Raw genomic sequence first — 21,201 nt, forward strand, 5'->3', positions numbered from 1 at the left:
GGGGTGTATGTTAGAGGGACAGCCGCAGCGCCTTGGGGTGGGCCAAACAAGCGCGGGTTTCACACTGCCCGGCTCCAGCCGAGGCACGACCGGCTGGCGCCAGCTGCGTGATGCACACAGAGGTTTTGGGACCTTCACCCTCCCCTGTGCTGGGCTTGGCCAGGTGCTCTCTCTGGTGGCCCAGCAGCCCCTGGTTCACAACGGCCACATTGCACGGTGGCCCAACAGGTCCATCGCGGTCTGACCTGCCTCCGCCGGGGTGGGCTGGCGAGTCCAAACCGAACGCAGGTGCCCAGATTTGAAGGCGCTTCTAGGCAGACTAACCAGTGAAATGTGTATTTGGCCTGATGAATCGCACCTTGAACGCCTGTCACCCACGCGGCAGGTCGGAGCCTTGGGCTGCCACCAAGGTGGTTAACGCAATGTGAGTGCTGCTTGTGAAGCACCCACCCCAGGTCCTGGATGCGGCAGGAGAGGGAATGGCTGATGGGGGGAAAAGCCCTCAGCATTGCACAGAGCCTCGTTAGAAGTGTAGTTTTGTGTCCATTTGTAATTCTGGGCCAAATGGTATTAATACACAAATGCTGCTTTGAAAAGTTTCAAGCTCTGACACTTCCCCCCCTTCCTCCATTACACTGATTTATTTTTCCAAATTACTGCATTATGCAGCAAAAAAGGCTTTTGACACGTACATGCACACACTTATTAGCTTGACACTAAACAGATCAACAAGCTACTGTGTAATAATTTTGACAGAATCAAAACAGACACTTTGGTAACTCCAGCCTGGAATAAAGGCATTATTTATTACACATACTGTAGTCGTTGGTAAAGGCCTCGGCAGCAATCAGGACACATTGCACTCGACATGGTAAAGACGAGGAGCAGCAGAGACCCCACCCCAAATCACTTTCCAATGTAAATACATCAGACAGACAGAATTTATTTACTTTTCACGATAACTCAGTCCTTGACTCAGCGCAGACCAGGCACAGTTCAATGCAAATGTCTCTGAACTTTCACAAAAGGTGTCCGACTCCCACAGGCTAAGGCTGCTCTTTCTCCAGTGGCTTTCCAAGGAGCTTTCCTCCCTCTCAGCAGGAGAAGCAGCAAGCACCAGGTCTAAAAGCATTTTTTAAAAAAAAAATGTTTGTTTATACACATACTGAGATACGCAGTGATTTTAAATCAGCCAGTGGATATCGTCGGGCATCTGTACTGCATTTATTCCAGTTGCTATATGGAAGTTTGCCTATTTGCAGTACTCATCTTCTGAACACGCTTAGAACCTCCGAAGCACACAGAGATACCTACAAGCACATGTAATGCAGTCATGTTAATGAACATTAACTCAGTGAATAACATAAACCACTGCACAATTAAATTGCCAGACTCGATTCTCTTTCATTCATGCTCTTAACAGTTCCACATGACAAATAGCCCACATCTAAACTACGCTGATAGAACAAATAATATACGTTCTAATTAGACCACTTTATTAAATCAAATTGTGTTGCGCAGTACGTCTGTGCAGGTTGTACAGGCTTCAATGTAAACTGCACAAATGATGATAAAATCTCTCAATAAAGCACTTCCGATCACTAGATTTCCAGAAGCGTTATCTGAGGGGTAAGTCCCAGCCTTCCCATTTGGGCGATAAGGAAGCTGAGACCACAGAACACCTCAGTGAAATCCCTTATGTTAGTCACCTCAGAGTCAAATTAAAAGAATTTGGCCTCTCAAGTCCTGCTCTAGAGAACAAAGTTTGATCTAATTAATCAAGTTATTACCCATAAAACAAAAAAAAGCTGCACGTGTTCCAGTAGAAGCCCCCACCATGCACCCCTCCATCACGGCTGCTCGGCATTATAGTGGGAGCAAACAGAAGCACATGATCTTACAGCTGGCCTATTGTCAGAACAACCCACTCGCAGGAGGATTTACAGGCATGTTTGCTTCCGGAATAAAGGTTTGCACGTTCGGAAATGCAATCGTTTTCTCTGGACAGGAGCTACACACCACAGAGAAAGCTGCTCCCTGAAAGCTGTGCAGCACTCAGGAACGTAGTTAGGATGCATATAGCTATTAAGGTTGGCTGCCTTCCCCCCCAAAAAAATATCAGGAACTACAGTGAATACACAGCTGCCGGTACACGGAGAGCACAGTGACAGGCTGGTACAGCAGCTGCACCGGGGTTCTGAGCGACTCCTCACTACGGTGCTAGAGCAGCGCCATGAAAAAGGAGAACCGGGCACATTTACTTGGGCCTTCGTGCGAAAAATCAACATTTGCTTCTCAGAGGCAAATCCTGCCCCAGTGAAGCCAGCAAGTGTTTTGCTGATGATGGAGATTGGGTCAGGATTTTAATTCAGATTTTACTTCCAAATTTATTTCAAGAAAGTTTTGCTCTGTGATGAGTTGAGTGAGGCAGGCAGTTCTCTGTATCCACAGGACCAACAGGAAAGCTTTTCTTAAAATGACGGTGTTTTGATTTTATTTTTTTGGTAGCTTGGGTGCTATGTTGTTCTGGAACCACATGAAGCTGAAGATGACACCCATCGTCTTTGGGAGAGTCTCATCATAAGCAAACTTCATGGAGTCTTCTAAAGGGATTTCTACAACTTCAATCAGCTCTCCTTCTTCAGACTGGCCACCTCCTTCCCCAGTTCTCATCTGGTCTGTTACTTCTGCATAGAATAAGGTCTGCCTAGAACCTGTCACACCAACTCCAGACCTGGAAAAAAGCAGAGAGGAAACTTTTTTTTAGATAAAAAGAAGGTAGCCAGGAACTAGGAAAGGAAACCTGGGTCCTTAACTTGTGTCACTAAGCAACATCAAAACACAAGTCCTTACCCTCTGTTACTGTCATTTAGAACCTAGAAATGCAATGTCATTAATACAGAAACTGATTGCAACTTTCATGCAGAAATACCAACACTTTTGCATACGGTTGCATACAAAACGGATCTGTCTTCAAATATATTCTGCAACTTTAGAGAAATATTAGTTTGGGAGAAAATAAAAAAATAAACAGGTTTTGAATTGGTAGACTGTGGTTCTACGTATACTGCAGTCAACAGAAGTTTTTCCAGCTGACCTTAGTGCGAGCTGGCCTGCACGATGACTCACAGAGATTCACAAACAACAGAACAAAGCTCCCCAGTCCATCCGTACACTATCATGCTACATTTTTACTTGTTTTCACACAAATATTTAGATTTTTTACTCTTAAGAAGATTATGTCCATTCACAGCTGGAGTCCTCTACTCATGGCCTGGGTAGGGAGAAGAACAGAAAGGCAGCCTGAGAGTCTTTCTCTGTCCTTCCTGAACTTCAGCCTTGACCCAAATGGACCGCTGTAAGCACGCATGTATCTCAAGTAATTCAGTCTCCTTGCCCAATTTGCTACAGTGGATTTAGTCGAGGATATTTTAGATTATGTAGTCTTTCTTCAGCTAGACTGCTTGCTGTGTATTATACTTCTTATTTGTTAATCCTCTATTTTCTTAGGACTATTTCATTTAGGCATTATTAAATAAGGGATAAGTACATAATCCACTCATTTAGTCCTCCCAAGAAAATATACACATTGTAATCGCAACTTCTTCATTTCACATGATTACAAGCAACGTTTCACATTGAATCTAGATCCAAAGTTCACTGAAACTATGAATGAGGCATTAGGGCAAGCTGAAAAATTCCCTTCCATATTTTTATACATACAGAGGATTCTAAGATTTGTAGCAGTGTTATGATCTTAGAATGTACATCAATACTTACCCAACCGTTAGTCAACTAAATCTTCCAGTTAATCCAGCATAAATCACACCCCATAGCAGGAATTAATCATTTGTCTCTCAGTTTTCCAAGAACACCAGCAATTCTTTTCTTTGGAGAATTAATAGGTATTATTGAAGTTGGCTTCTTACAGCAAAATACACTCTTTTTTTAAACACAGAATAGGGAGTGAAACAGTGAATTCTTTTCCTAAAAATTACTACTGATACATTCTGTGAAAGACGTTTCACGACTCCAGGATCATTCCTGTATCTCTTCGAAGTGCTCGAGAAACTTAAGCATCTTTGGCACTCCCAGGAATTGTGAAGGCTGCTACGGGATTTCTTTCATTCCGGGCTCATCACTTTCAGTGTCAGCAGTGGGGTTTTTGATAACCAACACAACGTGACCTACTAGGATGCAGCCAGAGTCCAGGCTAACAGTTTTCCCTCTCTCTTCCACTCTCACCAAAGTACACGACCTCCCCCTCAGTCACTCTGATTCAGTATTTACTTTCTCTACGGACCTATTTTCTGCAGCCACTGTCCTTGCTATTTGTACGCTATTCTGATGACCATCAGAGATGGTTTGCCAGCAGAAGAGCCATACAGGGCCGACGGCCATCCACAGACTGTGCTTGCCCCTGGCGCTAAACCAAAGGGTTTCTCAGGACTCCCCGTCCCACACTGCCTTTTCCCTTTCCCGACTGGAAGCTGCCTGGAAGGGCAACGGCGCTCGCCAGCCGTGCTGCGCTCACCTCACCACAGCTGAAGATCCAGCCAGCGGGTAGCACAACACGAAAGCAAAAAAAGGAATTGCAGGCTGGGCCCACCATGCTGGCTTAATCACGCTGATCTCATTACAAACGTAAGGTAGATTCATTTTTCATCAAGTTGCTATCAGCAACCAGCTTGCAAAAGTTGGAATGACATTTTTTATGCTAATAGGCGCTGATAGTGCCCTTTCTGCCACCAGGGTGGCGGCACACTTTACTAGATTCTCTTTGTGCTAAAATACAACGTATTTCCTTGGCATTATCAAGCAATAATATATAATGATAAAAAGCAACACTGGAAGTGAAATACTGATCAAGAGCAAGGGGATCTATTTGACGCTCCCTCCTGGCTGGCTATTTAAGCTCTAATCAGTTGGTGAACAGCCTCCCCCAGCTCAGTCGCCCTGATACCTGCCCCAAAAAAAGCGCCACGCGTCTCCCCTCCCCCCGCAGCTCTGTCCACTGGAAGGAGCCTTACTTGTAGATTGTTCATTCATTTTCTGTTCCCTCTTCTCCTCCTCCTTTTCTTGTGTGAGGAGGCAGAAAGGATTATGGTTTTTTAATCAACTAGAGACCCAGATCTGTTTTTCTGTATGTACAGAGATTACTTGTTCTTCAATTGTTTCTGCAAGAATTGCATTTTTAGTAATTAAATAAACATAGGAAGCCTGGGGTTCAGAGATTGTTTTTTGATAATTGACAATAAGAGTAAAACCCACATGTTAATTCATACTGTAAAATTTGCAAGACAAAGAATGCAGCTCACTACTCTCCACAGGCACTATGAAAAAACCACAGGACTACGCATAATATATGTAATGTTCTGTTATTTCTGATGAGTGTTAAATCTGAGCTTCCTCTGGGGTGTCCCACCTGGAGAATGAAAATGCTCTTAAATTGAGTATACCCATGTCCACCTGATATTACATAAAGGTTAATATACAAAACCAGAGACTTCTACAAGAACGTTCTGGCTTGATTATTTACAGCATAATCTCCTCCTGTAACACCGGTGACTATTTACTTATGAAATAGCTGCAGCTGTGGAAATCACAGCACTTCGCTTTCCACACATCTTTTCTTTAAAGTAAAGGAAAAGAGCTTACTGAGGTGCTACACTGTAAGATTCAGCTTCTTGCGCCTGTAGCTCAAATAGCACGGCGTGATTTCGATATGACATTATTTCATTGTATTTACTCATACGATACTTCTATTACATCAGCGCTCCTCTATTCTTATGAACTAAATACATCAAGCATGGCTACTACACTGAATATACTGGACATCAATGTCTTTCCTTTGTTATATGCCCAAAGTTATCACGGAATCCCAGAATGGCAGGGGTTGGAAGGGCCCTCAGGAGATCACTCAGTCCCACCCTCCTGCTAAAGCAGGGTCACCCAGAGCAGGTTGCACAGGACATCATCCAGGCGGGCTTTGAATATCTCCAGAGAAGGAGACTCCACACCCCCCCTCTTCACGTATACTGGCCTATCATTTGCCACAGAAACCGATGAAAGATTTGCAACAATACATATTCAAGGAAGGTCATACCCACTTATCTTGCCCTGGTGCAACTTTGCCTTGAGTTATACATTGAAAACTAATTAAAACTTCCAAATGAGCTCTAAATAAAATCAGAGTGCTGGTATTATTACTCATGTTATCCTACTCTTCCCCCCATAACCAGCAAATTTAATGTTTCTAAGACTAGTTAGAATCCCATCACTATTTGGATGGGTGACTTTGGAGACTACTGCATGGCATTCTTTATGTACACACTCATGACTTTTGTTGTCTAACTGCACGTCTATTTCAATGGTTTCAGAAAGAGGTTGAAAGGTACAGGAAGATACTTTAATTCATAAAAAAGGCACATTTCTTACCCTTTTTATTTAATATTTCTTTCTCTAAATGCTCTGGCTTACTCTGCCAGTTGATCATTTTTGCATGGATCCACCTGGAATGCCCTTTACTAAATTCAATATTCTCTCATATGTCTTTCACAACATTTCCAGACTCTTAGATATTAATGTATCCTGCCTGTCCCTAGAAAATTGTCCAAAAATCAATGCTATTGACATTTCCTTTGTCTTAGTACCTTTGGTTTTTATAGAGACCAAAAGTTAGCAGGTTTGTTGCTTTGAAGCCATTTTGAGCCTCCATCTAGTTGCAGTAATAAAGTTTTTTGAACCCATACCCTTGGAAAACGTGTATACATTTCAGTGATTTTTGGTGCCGGAGGAGAAAGAGTGGAGAGAGGGAGAAGGTGGGTCTGGCTGGTAGAGAGGCAACAGGCTGGTCCTACGTTTTCAGTACGCTTTCAGGTTTATCTGTCACTAGGAACTTCCCATGCTTTTGCACACCTACTTGCACTTTCTGAGTACAATGTTTAAGGAATTCTGATGTGCCTTTATTCATGGTTATATTCCTTTTCTGCTGCCTTCTTCCTCAATCACAAGTCTGACATATGCTTTTCCTTGCCCTAGTATTTCACGTTACAAATAAAATGCTTTTGCCATGATCTGAAATGAGTCACCTATTAACAGATTACAGCTATATTCATTAGCTTTGCATCTGTGGAAATCACAGGGGTCAGCACACCCGAACTGCAAGCCATGAGTTTCACCCTGGGAAACCCCCCTTCCTGATAAAGGTGTCTCCCCTTCCCAGTACATGAGAGGCTTGGTTTGGGGGAGGGAAAGCAGGTCTGAACTCATGGCACTGGCCCAGGGTGAGACCTGGGGCTTCAGTCTCATTCCACAGGTTTAGCACCGTGTTGCCCAGACCAGGCATGTCATGGCTCATACTGACCCAGACCTACTAAGCCTGGCTTGACCTAGCTGATTGTTCCAGATGTATTTTGATGTGTCTGTACGGTGCTTGACTCTTACTTACCACTGTGGGACGAATGCAAATGATCTACATAAAGCGCAGCTCTGTTTTCCTCATCTCTTTATCATAAGGATCAGTTTCCTATGAGAGGTTTATAGTTGTTTCAGTTAACAGCTACATGGCTGACAAATACTCTTTGTCAAATCATTAGGGCTTAAGCTCACAAACCCTGTAACTTCAACAGAGAGATATTTTTAAAACAGAAAGTCTATTAGCACTAAACTTTTAGCGTTGCTTCAGAGACAATTAGAAACCTCCATTACCTTTGACAACAGCAAGTCTAAGAATGTAAGCATGTCACAAGTAAAGATACCAAAGTGGCATGGTTTTCATCACACTAGTAACTTAAATGTAAGTTTAACACATCCAAACATGATTGTATGCTGCATTCCCATACTTCATTTTAAATAAAACACTCAAACACTGCGATTAAATCCTGCTATGGCTTTCAAAGCTGTGGGCAACTCACTTGTAGGCAACAGCCCAGCGGAGCAGCAGTTTCTGCAGAATGACTGCAAAGTGCTTCTCCACACCTCCTGCCCAGGGGTGGGACCGGCTGGCAGAATGAGGCTGCAACTGGAGTATTTTCTATCTACTTCCTTCTTAGACCGGGGAAAACATAAGAGACAGATTGTCACTCCAATCTGGTTTTGAAACACGGCAATAGCAGCTCTCACAAAGTCTTTGTTTAGCCCTTCCTTCTTATTAAATGCAAGGGGAAATACGTAGCGCATGAAATAGAGCTCACAAAATGGGACTTTTCACTCATCATATCTAAGTTCATAACCATAAAGATACATTACATACATATTTTTTATCACACGTGGGTAACAGTATCTTATTGCTTTAAAAAAAAATTCAGTAGTGCCTAAAAGCCACAAGTGAGATCAAGTCCACCTTGCCGATGCTCAGCAAGAGCACGTTTCTTCTTCAAACTGAGTGTGTGCACACATGTGTGCGCGTGTGCACACCTGCACATTTGCAAGCGGGGTCGAAAATGAAAGCATGTACTCAAGATCAGCTTTGCCTCCTCATGTCTCAGTACTCCTCTATGCCAACCAATTATTGCATTCATAATATTACTTTTGTAAATATTACATTTCTAACTTGAAGTAACAAACATGTATGAGGAACTAAACAGTATCTTACACTCTACTCCTCTGCTGCAATGCAGGGAACAAATAAATTGACTTATCATTGAGAAGACTTATTAGTTTAACTCAGATTTCTGATAAATGGCAATTAAAAGCTAAATTTCTCATCATTTCTTATTATTTAACAAATCCAAAATCCATAAGCAATCAACACTTACTTGTACCTATCAACACAGAAATATATTTTTTGGTTTTAATCTGACACAGTTAATGTGAAAATTTCTAAATGCAATATATCCTTTTTTAAGATGTAAGCCATATGGATGCAGAATTTGGGTATACAGTGAATACATAATTCATGTTTACAAATAAATGCGACACAAATCTCTGTTATTCATGCTGAAATCACTATCTATTTAGGCATGTAACACGTAAACTGATGAACAGTGACATGCAGCTCCTGTTGTCACTTCTTAGGACCTTTGTACAGTTCTGACATTATAAGCAGCAGGTGCAGGAAAAAAGCAGAGAAGTAATTAACATAAAATTATATTACATTATGCCATCACCCAACAGGTGTACTAGCAGGTGATCTTGCTCATTATAATGCACTCCAACATTTTCAAGGCTATTATTCTTTCTACATAATAACCTGTGAATACAAACCATTTTTACCTCACTGCACAGGGGCTAATAGCCATAGCACAGTAATTGGAACATCCAATATTAATTCTCTGAATGCTCTTCTTTGTTGTATACTTTTGGAAAAAAATCAAACCTAGGAAGATTAAAGTAAGTACCTATATTAATATAGTTAGGCCCTTAAACTAATCCATCTGATTTTTTTTGCAGTGGGGCTGAGAACCTGCAGCTCCTATTGTATCCAATTCATAGCCAAGAGTTTATTAAAACCTCTGGGAGAAAATAAAGATGGAATGAAGGGAAAAGGAAGTTGAACCAGAAGCTCTGGTTCAACTTTATTCTGATACTCTGAGCTGTTACTGAAGTCCAAATAATTTCATAAATATTCTTCAAGACCACCAAACATTTCAAGAACTAAAACACTGTAAGTTGCAATGGCAATAATAACATCTTTAACAACAACATACTTCCCTGCCCCTGTCCTGTAAGGAAACAAGCCTCAAGGAAGATAGCTGGAAGTACTTCAACCAAAGAAACTAACTCACAGCTGAATTTCACATGGGATTCAAACTGAAAACTGCTGGGATACCATGACAGATAGAAAATGTATTATATCTGATGTATGAGTAAGTCCAAAGTTGTTTACTTACGAAATACTGCATTTAGGAAAAAAAAACAAAACCTGGAGGGAAGCTCACAGATTTCTTTTATAGCTTTTAAAAATGAACATTTAGCCATAACTGGCTACCATTTTCATGAAGCCTCAGTTTACAATTATATTCCTATAGCATTAGCTTCACTTTATTATTGAGCTAAATGGTTCCTTTACACCCACTGCACCTACCATCTATGCTATTTTTGACTGAGGCCATACATACAGTTGATGAGAACTCAACACACCAGTAGGCGTCAAAACTTTCAGGAAGCCTCCAGAAGTGGATTAGCTGCTGCCAGAACAGAAAACAAACTTTTTGTAATACCAAAATGAGGTTACTTTTTGTATGCCAAGCACAAAAGCAGTTTGTGTAGCCATGCTGAGAAACTCACCACACAGGTTGCAAACAATACAGATTTTTTTTAGAATGATTCCTGCCTCCGTCTACACAGCAAAATGAACCATTTGCATTTAAATTCACCTTCTGGCTGGCATTTTTCTGTAATAGGAACAGATATTTCTGATTCTTCAAAGTGTGATTCCTCTGACCTCCTCCAGTCAAGTCCCTCTTAATATGTTTGTCCTTCTCATTATCTGCCCCCAATCCAGTCTCCTTCATTGACCCACGCCATACTGTCCTCCTGTTGCTGGAACAACTTGTTCCTAAGACTCTTGCTCAACTAATGTAAATTCCCCAACTCCTGGCTTCTTTCCTAATTTCTCATTGACTCCACAGCTACGCTGTGGATCATTCCAGGTAATTAAGTCTGAGATCTGCTTAATTCAGTGCCTGACTTCTATCTGATGAGTATCATGTCACAGGAGCTTTGACAGAGCTTAAGAATGGGGTCCAATGGCTTATTTTTATGTGCTTTTGAAATATCTGTAGCAGTACTGTAGTTAACCTTTTCCGGTTAGCTGAGAAACATAAAACAAAAAATCCCCCCAAGCCACTGCTGCAGGCCCTGATAATAAATGTGGTAAAAAAAGCTATCTTCACATTACCTCCAATCTTTACTGCACCCATTGCCTGAGGAACAAAGTTCTACTTCAACACAGTCTAAGTATTTTCCTCGTTTCATTAAAGAGAATTCTTCTCCACCACCATGAAGGTACTTTCCCCAAGTCCATTCAGTTCTCAGCCCATGTTTTTTCTCTGCATTTGGTCCCTCATCTCTTCTTCCTCTTTTTCTACTCGAGGATTTTCTATTCCATTTCCCCCCCTAGTCTAAGTTCTCCCTATACATTGTCCATGCCCTCCCCTTCTTAATCCATTAGCCACAGACATGTATTGACCTCCCCAGCCAAAACCACTTCTCCCTTTACATTTGATGTGCCTTCTGCTTTCCATGTCCTTCTGTCAGGTCTAGCTCAAGTCCTGCTTTTATTCCAGTCAGGCAATCTCCTCATGACCACGATTCCAGAAAGGGGTGTCATTAGGACATTAGCTCCTTGCTTTCAGACCAAAGGGTGTGACGGCACAGAAAGCCTCATTTGTACAAAAGCCTTTTCACCATGCACACAACCCTGAGGTTTTATCTACAAAAATCTAATAGACTTAACTCACTAATTATTAATTATAGTTATCCTAATATTTGAATGTGGTTTTATTTGCATCAAGAAAGGAACAACAGCTAACAGATTTGTCAGGAATATATCAAGTGCAGTCAAACAAATATCAGCTCTAATAGTATAACAGGTCTCATGGATAGGGGCAGCAACACAAACAGTATAACTTCAGTTTATCAAGGCTTTGAAAGCTAGCTAATGTGACAGTTTCATTAAGAAGTTAGGAGATCATGATATACTTAGAAATCAAAGAAACTGCGAAATAGGTGCAAAACTAGCATGAAAATGGTACTCATGGAATGGATATCACTGTCAAATTGGAAATACAAACTAAACAGGATTCCACTGGGAACCATCCTCCATTCAACATAATTCAATATTTTGTTTTAATACTTGTATGCTGAAATGCAGACTGCAAGTAGCAAAGCTGAGATAGATTATTTACAAGAAACTAGAGATGAATATTAGAATTCAAAATCATCCCAACAACTCAGAGAAGCGGTCTGAAAAAACAGGATGTAATTCAGTAAAGTCAAGTGCAAGGCTCTGTGGTCAGGCAGCAATAACCAGCAGTACAAATACAGACAGGAGGTGAATGACAGCGCAGTACTGCTGCAGAAAATAGTTTTGAGATGGGGAAGGCGTTGTGGACCATAAGTCAACAACATAACACCACCACAAAACAGGCAACGTCATACCACAGCATATAAACAAAATAATCTGTAAGACTAGGGAAATAAAGCTTCCACTCTACCTGACACTGGTAAAGCCTTCACTAAAATACTGTGCTCCACTTTGGGCACTATATTTTTAGGAAATAAGTAGACTGGATGGAGAGAAAGCAGAGGAAAACAGAAGGAATGGTCAGACCTCTAGAAAACATGGTCAAAAGAGAAAGCTTAAATCAACTAAGATAGTTTTGCATAGCAAAAATAAAATAAAGGGGAGACATGTTCAAACAGATACATGGAAGGCGCCAAGTACTTCATGTCCACGGGGAACAGGGTAGTAAGTCACAGGCTTGAAGTGAAGAAAAAAGGGAAGTTTAGCCAAGACATGAGGAAAAACTTGCTAATGGTATGGATAGTTAGACACTTCAGACAGAATGGTGGGAGATGCTACGAAATGACCAGATTTTAGAGAAATGGTCAGATTTTACAGAAAACACAGATGCACATTGGTCAGAAGTGATTTAAATCCAGCTGAGCCTCATCTTTGGAAGAGGAGCAGTCTAGGTGAGATCCGAAATTCCTTCCAATTTTGTTTTCTAAGGTTTCTCTCTGATCTGATGCACTGGAACAATAAATAATACGGAGCAACTATTACATGGATCACTGAGATGATAGATAATAATAGAAGTGCATGATGTATTGTAATTATTAATAGGATGCATATGCACTAATGTCAATGCACTTTATGTCAATGCTCTGTACTGACAGCCACTGCATGAAATGGCATAAAACATTTAGAAAGACTTGTAACACTGAGACAAAGTCCTGAAATTCTTATGTGTAATATAGCCATTATGGAAAAAAAAAAAAGTCCTTAGAAGCTCACATAGGAACTAGTTACTTCCTATCTTGGCATCAAATCCTCAAGGATGAGACAGATACGCCAGTCTTTGGCTGAAGGAAGAAGAACAGAACACTCCCAATAGGAAGACTATAACATTTAGAATAAAATTCTAATACAGAGCACAGGAAGTCCAACAAAAGAAACTGTAAAATATCATCTTTGAGGCTTCGACCTTTCATATTAAATAAGTAAATACTATACAGATCCTTCTGACTTCAGCACGGATCTCCATGGGCAGAAAGCTGTGCCCACAGAGACAAAGAAGGATGGAAGGATTAACATAGTAAGCGTCCTTTGCATGGGTGTCAACAGAGAAAATTCCATTGTATACTCTCTTTGCAAATCAGTGTAATTAAAAAAAAAAACAACTGAAAGAACAACCCCCTGTAAGATACAAATACATTTATCAACCAAAACACATACGGTGTTTTAGCCAGATGTAAATTGTTAATGTTGAGTCGAACCTCTACACCAAAGCTGCAAACTTCTACAACTACAGAAATTATATCCTACTTTTCCTATTCTGTGTTACATACATATACATACATATATAATTGCATGCTATGGCCTGCCAGTGTCACCCAACCTATGAAATTCTATAGGAAGCTTTTGCTCATAAATCTAGCAGGCACTTTTTCTTTCAGTAGAACAAACCCTCAATCTAGTTTCAAGAAGTTGCAAAAGACGGCCTCTGTGATTCACCCCCTCCTCTCAACAGAAGCACTGCTTGTTAATCCAGCAGGAAATAACATTTGCCAGGATTGACAGCTGTGGATTTGTATTCAATTCCCAAATTAAAAACCAATGGCAGGGCCTAGTTCAATGGAGATGTCAAGAAAAATAAAGAAAGTAAAAAACCTGCTGCTTTCTCTGTAAAATACACACACACACATACATTTTGGATAACAATACTAAAAGCTGCGAAGGCGATATAATGGGATTAAAGCTGTGTGCAAAGTTTCTCCTGAGGGTTTTTTTTTCCTCTCCAACAACTCACATTTTGCATTTTTCCTCTTACATATAACCTTTCCTCTTACTCCTAAATTATGTTTTAAATTATGTTAAAATCTATTTCAATATCTATTTAAAAACCAGCAAAAAATATAATGTAAAAATTTTCACAGTCAAATTGGCAAAATATTCATATATAATATTAATTATTGTCCAATTCAAACAAGGCTTAAGTACAGCCCAACTATTATGAAGAGATCTAATGGTACAAGTTCTCACGCTTCTGTAAAATTGTGTTAATGGTAAACCAGAGTCCATCTTGGGCAGCTTCTAGAGATGGAAAACTGACACAGTAAAGACTGGCTCTTTTCTAGTGCTGTAACAAACTCCTCTGAAGAATTCAATGCAACTTTTCCCAGTTCTAAACGTCTTTGGAATAAATCACAATAGTATCATTCTTACTGGGAATTCAATCCCATAATTATGAGTTTATAATTCCTTCAGTCTCTGTAAATACTCCTCTCACTTGCTGAAAATTACACCTTTCATATACTTTCAGATGTCCATCTTCCTCCAACACAGTGCTTAAATAAGGGAACAGGGAACATTAATTTATATTCAAGCCACTCCAGCAATCTGTGAACAACAAAACGCAAAGTGTTTTAACTTACTGCTATTTACCTGTAAGAAGTGATCCTCCTTAGGTCCGTAGCAGGAACACGATAGCCACACTCTTCTAAGACTTCCTCACATGCAATTTCTTCTAAAGAAAGGTCTGGTTTGTCTACAATGCCAGCGCAGAGTTCATAGGTCACTCCCTCCACAGCAGGTAAGGGATCCTCTAGACGAGAGAAGCTCTCACTGTCCTGATGCTGAAAGACTTGAGGATGATGCCTTTCTACTTCACACATGTAAACAGCTAAAAAAAAAAAAAACACACAAAAGAAAAAGAAACAAGTGGGGGAAGATGTCAGTTTGTTCATACTAAATAGAAAAAAAGATGGTAGACAAATTTTGCCTGGAAATTTATAACCATCAGAGTACCTGAGAGTAACAAGGAATTCAGTTGTGTTACCTGTTAAAATTACGACACACTGAAACTGGAATTTTAGAGAACAAAAGGTTCTCTTGCCATTTCTGTAAAATTATTCTTTAAACTGTATGTGTGCTTACATCATTTGGAATGGATTCATGCACACCTTAAAATAAATAAAAATAAAAAAAAGGAAGCTAGTTCATCCAGGAAGTCTAAGACCCAGAAGCACTATACAGCTTCCATTTGTCAGGCAATGCAGATATCAAGATTTAATTTAAATTATGCAGTTATCCTGCAGGAAAGTTGGGTTGCACATTATGTACCATGTGCACAACGATGAGTCTTTCAGTCTGTCAACTCAGCTGTTATTTAGAAAGGGTATGAAAAGCATGTATGTTTGTTTGAAAAAAAAAAAAAAACCACCTCCAAACCTCTTTTGAACATATAGTTCCTTGCACAGATTCCTGTGCGGAGCCTGAAAAAGACTTCTTGAAACAGCTGCCGCTGTAATGCACTCCTAAAGAAAGTGCAAATGCCAGATTTTAGTCCTTATTTAAGCAAAACCTCTCACTGATGTCAAGAGAAAATTTGCCTGAGTGAGAACCACAGGACTGGATGCTAACACAAGAAGAATCACTACTGACAATTCCAATCATTGTAACTTTAGCTTACAGGTATAATCCCACCTGTTTCTTCTTTGAAGTTTCCTCATGCCTATTTACCCCTTTGCTTTTCATAACAGGTTACCATAAGGGTGTTAGAAAATACCCTGAATAAAACTATTTTAAAATTTGAAAATATTTTTATTCCATTAAAATATTTTACATGCGTATTTCATATACATGTAACATGGTTTTCAAATGAGCTTATCTTTTATTTCCCATTCTAAGTCTTGCAGAACTGGTATATAAATAGGTCAAGTTTAATAGGCATCTTTTTGTTCTTCCAGCTACTCGATTTAGCTTATTAGTTCTTAAAACTGTAATATACAACAAGGTCCCTAAAGAAATGTTGTCGCGTAAAGGTTATACACCACAGTGACTTCTCAAGCACTTGGTCTCTGGGGAAGAGTCTATACCCCAGAAGTTTGTGCTTAGGCTCCTTCTATAACGCTTCTCGCCTCAGAAGTGTAGTATAGCAAGATCAGCACCTGCACAGGAGATGTCTAGATCAGTCTAACAAGAAAGACAATGTGCAGAAGCTTGCCCCCAAACTAATCTTTCTCCAGAATTTAAAACTTTCAAAGCTGTTTGCAGTAGGTACATCTAGGCCTTTGAGATTCAAACATTTAAGGAAAGCAGCTTCCATTTCTTAGTTGAAAAACATGACTAGAGCTTAGTTTTCTTTTTAAAATGCAGCAAGAAGGTGGCAAAAAAAATATTCCATGCAGAGTCTGAAGGACAGATTCTTGAAGGGTGTCTATTGTCATTATTCCAAAAACTTTTAGCAGCTATGACAATTATCATAAATGACAACCACCTCCAGGCTCTCTCTGAACGAACCAAATAGTCTTAAGAATGTATTGCTTTTTCAGGATTGACTTATCCATATCAGTAAATACAAAAAGAAACGATGCATATATCCCAGTAAAGGACTTGGGCACCAAAACAGGATGCAGGTAGGAGCGTGGGTACAGAAATATGAAACTGTGATTAAAGTAACTCTCTGTTATGAGCCTCTTGAATCTCTGAAACCCATCCTGTCATTCCGGCAGGCACCTGCCGTTCTCCTTCTCCCTCAGCACAACTGGGCTCCATGTAGATCAAAACCTACATTCCCAAAGCACCCGATCCAGCAGTCCTCTTCAGAGCAAAGCCAACACTCAAAGCACAAGAACAGCTTTTCTCTGCAGATAAGGAAGTAAAGAAGCAGTACCAGTCACTTCTGTAAGAGTCGAAAAATTAGAGCATTCACCAAGGAATCACAGTATCAGCAGGGTCAAAAAGGTTCAGACTCAATTTATCTCTTATAGATAAGCAAAGCCTAGAAAACCAAGCTACCTGCTAATATCAGGGAACAGAGGAGTCCCCTGTACCTTTCCTGAAGGTGCAAAATTGACCGCACAAGTTATGCAGCAGGGGAGATGATAAAGTACTGGGTGGAAAAGCAGTCTGTGGCCTATTTGTTAGGGCACACTCTTCAGAGGGAAACCTGTGACTCTCCTCTTCCTCATCACAGGTTGTCAGCTTATTGCAAATGCACAAAGAGTTCGCAGAGCAGAAACTAGAAGCAAGAACTCAACTCCCAGCACAGTCACCCGCCCACTAGTCCCGTGTCCAATTGCTCTCTTGTCCTCCGATGGCTTATGCTACTTTGGTCAGAAAGTGCCACTTCATCATCACCGGGCAGTTTCCTTCATCATCACATGGATGCATGCGATGAGAACAGTGAGGACTCAACCAACCATCTAGTGCTCATTAAACATCCTGACTAATTACCCCAGCGTCACTCAGCTGTAAGAAGTTTCAGAGTGGAAACTCCAGTAGAATTGATGTACTTGCCTTACTTTCTGCAAAGACGGAACAAAGGATAGAAGGCTTAACCAAACTCATCAAATAAGATTATAACTGTTATTCAAAACAGCCTCGTTAGATGACTCATGTACAGGGACTTGTTTGCTACCCCTAAAGAGAAGAAAACAACTGTACGGACTGAGGGGTTAGTGGGGTTTAGCTGACTGGGGAACATGCTAGCTTTTCTTTAAACTTCTGATTTCTCTTTGATTGCACCAGTGTTTTGTACCCCCTGAAACAGAACAGGGCTTATGACTCAGATCTTTGACACTGTTTCTTTTAAGTCAGTGCAAAAATAAACACCACAATACACTGAAAAGTCATTATACTTACAATGAAAAAAACAGGGCACATGTTCATAGGCACTAACCCCAACCTTTCCCAGGAACATATTATTTTACTATATTTGAAAACGTGTGGTCAATTGACTATCAAAATGAGCATTGGCCCAAGACCTTGGCCAATCAGTCACAGGTGAGCAACTAATACGGAGACTACTGAGATATATGTGTAACTTTTTTCTCTCTGCTCTTTTCAAGATGATTTAAGCCCACAGTACTGTGAAAAATATGGTCCTGTCTGTCTCACCCCATTTGCGTGCTCCTGCCACCCCTCAAGCCAGCATGAACTCTTCCAGGCCAGTCAGCTAAATTGTCTAATCCTCAAAATTATCTGTTTGCAGCCACCTAAGACCTCTGCTGTGGCTGCATAAGGGCTGGTGCTGCCAAAGGGAATGGGGTGGGAATGTACATGCAGGGAGGCATGAGTGCCTTTAGAAGCAGCACAGACTTCAGTGGGAAAACCTGACCATGACACCGCGCTGTAAGGAAAGGCAGGCACATGTGTCAGCCAGCAACACGTGCAGGGGACGTGCCTGGTGAGTGAGCAGCAGCTGCTTGCTCACAAGTAACGAGCTATCGCCTTCCTGGTGGGACCCCAGTAGGAGCTAGCAATGAGAAAATTCTCAGCCTTAATAAACAGGCAGCAAGGCAGACAATAACCATGGAATGGAAATATAATTCTAGCGATGAGAGTAATGTCAGGGCATGGTTGCAATCACTGAACTGCTATAGTGTCTGACTGACCGCTGTCCCTAAGGCCAGGTTTCTGAGCAGCTCCAGTCTCTGAACAGTTTAACTCCAAGAACAGCCCAGCCTTTTGAGGCAGATTTGACACTTCCATAGGGATGATGTAATGAACATGTCGCTGTTCAGTACATATATATATATATATATATATATATCCACATATATTTTGAGGCAGATTTGACACTTCCATAGGGATGATGTAATGAATATCTCGCTGTTCAATATATATATATATATATATATATATCCACATATATGAAGGCTTCTGCCGAAGATTGTCTCAAAGAGAGCAATAGCTATATAAGCCATTTTATTCGGCTGGCAAATAAGACACCGGATTATTGATAAACAAATAAACAAACACTTTATAATAGTCAATATAGTGCTTCATGAGAAGCATGCACTGTCAGTGTAACAGTGCCGCACAGCACCGAAGAGCCTGTCAATCACTGTCAGTAAGAAAGGACAGCGTGACACCACCCTTGAAAGTTTCCTATAAAGTCTACCAGGAACAGTCTTGAAATGGTCTCTTAGCAACAGTCAGTGAAATATCTTGTGGGGTTTTTTAATTAACATGCAGAGAATATGCATTTAGTTTTTAACGTCCCAAAAGTAAAAATTGCTTTGAATTCAAATAACTGATACAAAAAAATCAGGAAAAAAAAAGTATAATAACCTAAAATCATAACTGTAACTGGTAAAATGAAGCTGTCCATGTATTGATGAAAAAACAGAGTCCTAAATTTCCCTCATTTTAAATTCCCAACTATACAATGCACAATAACACATTTAAAAAACAAAAAAATGAATATTTAAGAAAAAAAAAGGGAATATTGTGCTTCTGCACAGAAGCTGCCTACTAAATACTACATAGGTCAAGAAGGAACTCCAAATAAAAGCAATCTATTGCATGATCATAATGATCATGATCACTACATTGTTTGTAATTTCATCCAAAAGAGGACAATGACTAGCCCAAAAGCAGAATGTAAGGCTACCCTGCTCATTTGTTTCATCTGTAATGGAAATTTCCCTGGATAGAGATTCTGACCAACTGAAAAGGGTGGGCTATCATACAAAGAAACAGAATATAGAACAAAGATTTTATCACCACAGATGCACCAACTTTTAAGTGCTAAACCCTTAAAAGCTTGCTTCACTAGAGAGCAAAAGTAAATCTAAAAAAAGAGGATTACCTGGGCGGAACTGCTTCACCACAACAAAGCACTGCCGAGAAGTATTGAAGATCAGGATTGACACACTGAGAAGGAAGATAAAAACAAAAGATCAATGCTTTATGAAGGATTAATGCAGAACTATTAAACTTACATCTTGTAAATTTAATTTTATCTACATAAATACATAGAAGATTTATTACTAAAGCCACAATGCAACAAGATCCTTGTCCAAAATCCATCAAGAGGGATAATGGGTCATGTTCCCAAAGCCCATGAAAATTTACCCAAAATTAAGTCACTTTTGCTCTTGCCATGCAGACAAAGTAAGCCACCAATCAATTCCTTCTCCCCAACAGAAAAAAAAAAAGTCCAACTCTAGTAACATTGCAATCTAGTAATAATAAGCAAAAAAATCCTTAAAAAGAATTTCTTCTCTTATATCAATCCCAGACTAGGGCAGTCTAACTCTTAGGCACAGCCTAGTCTCATTCAGAGCCAGACTTCTGTATAAGCACACAGCATCTCCTACCTGCGGCTACTTGCTGAGCTCGGACCCCAAAACAGATACCATCCACGTCCAATTTTGTACAAATTAAACCAGAAGCAGTTTTAACTGTTGCCACATCCAGTGGTTTAAAAGTCACATTTTAATCTTTCCCCCATCCTCTTTGGTTGTTTGAAATACAGAGAATACAGGCAAACCTGGCAGGCTTAGTATCTGGAGATGCTCTAAAAGTGTGGACTACCGATGGTCCCTGCTCAAATTTTCACTTCAATTACTCTCAGATTTTACTGGTTAAAAAAAAATGCAGATAAAGTCTCTCTCCTTAGTAGGTAGCCCATTAAAACCTGCAAAAACAAGGGTATATTTTGCTCATTACCATGGTAGCATTCTCTCATTTGTTATGCCTCACTGTATGCAATTGGAAAGTTAATTCATTATTCTATGAATTCTACAATAGATTAGACTAACAATGGCATATTTGCAGCGTTGAGTCAAACTTTCAACTTTCCTTGTAAAAGAGCTGTGTATTTACTTTCACCATTTGATTTAATAATGAAGTCCCAGGCTGCCAGAGAAACTGCTATTTGATGATTATTAAAAATAATGTTAATGTTTATTATAATAATATATTAAAACCAAAACAGAAGGGAGAAGTCCAGATGTTAACATTTATATTCATGGTTGCTATTCTCAAAGACCCATGCTGCATATTGATGGCTTCCTGCCCCAGGAGATGTCATTTGCAGGCAATTTTAAAGCAAAGGGGTTTAGCCTTCAGAGAGGCTGGAGGAGGACATTCACTCTGTTTACTGGCATGGGGGTTCTTTCTGACCTAAGACCAGAATAACTGGGAGTTACGGTGTAGGTTGCTAGGAGAAATGAAGTTAAACCACAGCCTAGAATGTTTTTAAGTTTACTTAAGTATTATTCTTTGATCTTTTTTTTTTT

At 40.1% G+C, this 21,201-nt stretch overlaps 1 protein-coding gene across 2 annotated transcripts in view; it reads right to left on the reverse strand.

The window, feature by feature from the left end:
- Positions 1-1,396: 1,396 nt before the first annotated feature.
- Positions 1,397-21,201, reverse strand: part of NUDT14 (nudix hydrolase 14) — a 59,688-nt gene continuing 39,883 nt past the window's right edge. For both annotated transcript variants that reach the window (XM_035900399.1, XM_035900398.1), the window contains 3 exons: positions 19,767-19,831; positions 14,615-14,852; positions 1,397-2,734 (listed from right to left, as the gene is read on the reverse strand). In XM_035900399.1, the coding sequence (XP_035756292.1) occupies positions 2,494-2,734; positions 14,615-14,852; positions 19,767-19,831 (544 nt within the window). In that variant the 3' untranslated portion in view covers positions 1,397-2,493. The remainder of the gene's footprint in view (positions 2,735-14,614; positions 14,853-19,766; positions 19,832-21,201) is intronic.

Source organism: Egretta garzetta, unplaced genomic scaffold, assembly GCF_000687185.1.
Source record: "Egretta garzetta isolate BGI_Z169 unplaced genomic scaffold, ASM68718v1 scaffold508, whole genome shotgun sequence".
Classification (NCBI taxonomy): domain Eukaryota; kingdom Metazoa; phylum Chordata; class Aves; order Pelecaniformes; family Ardeidae; genus Egretta; species Egretta garzetta.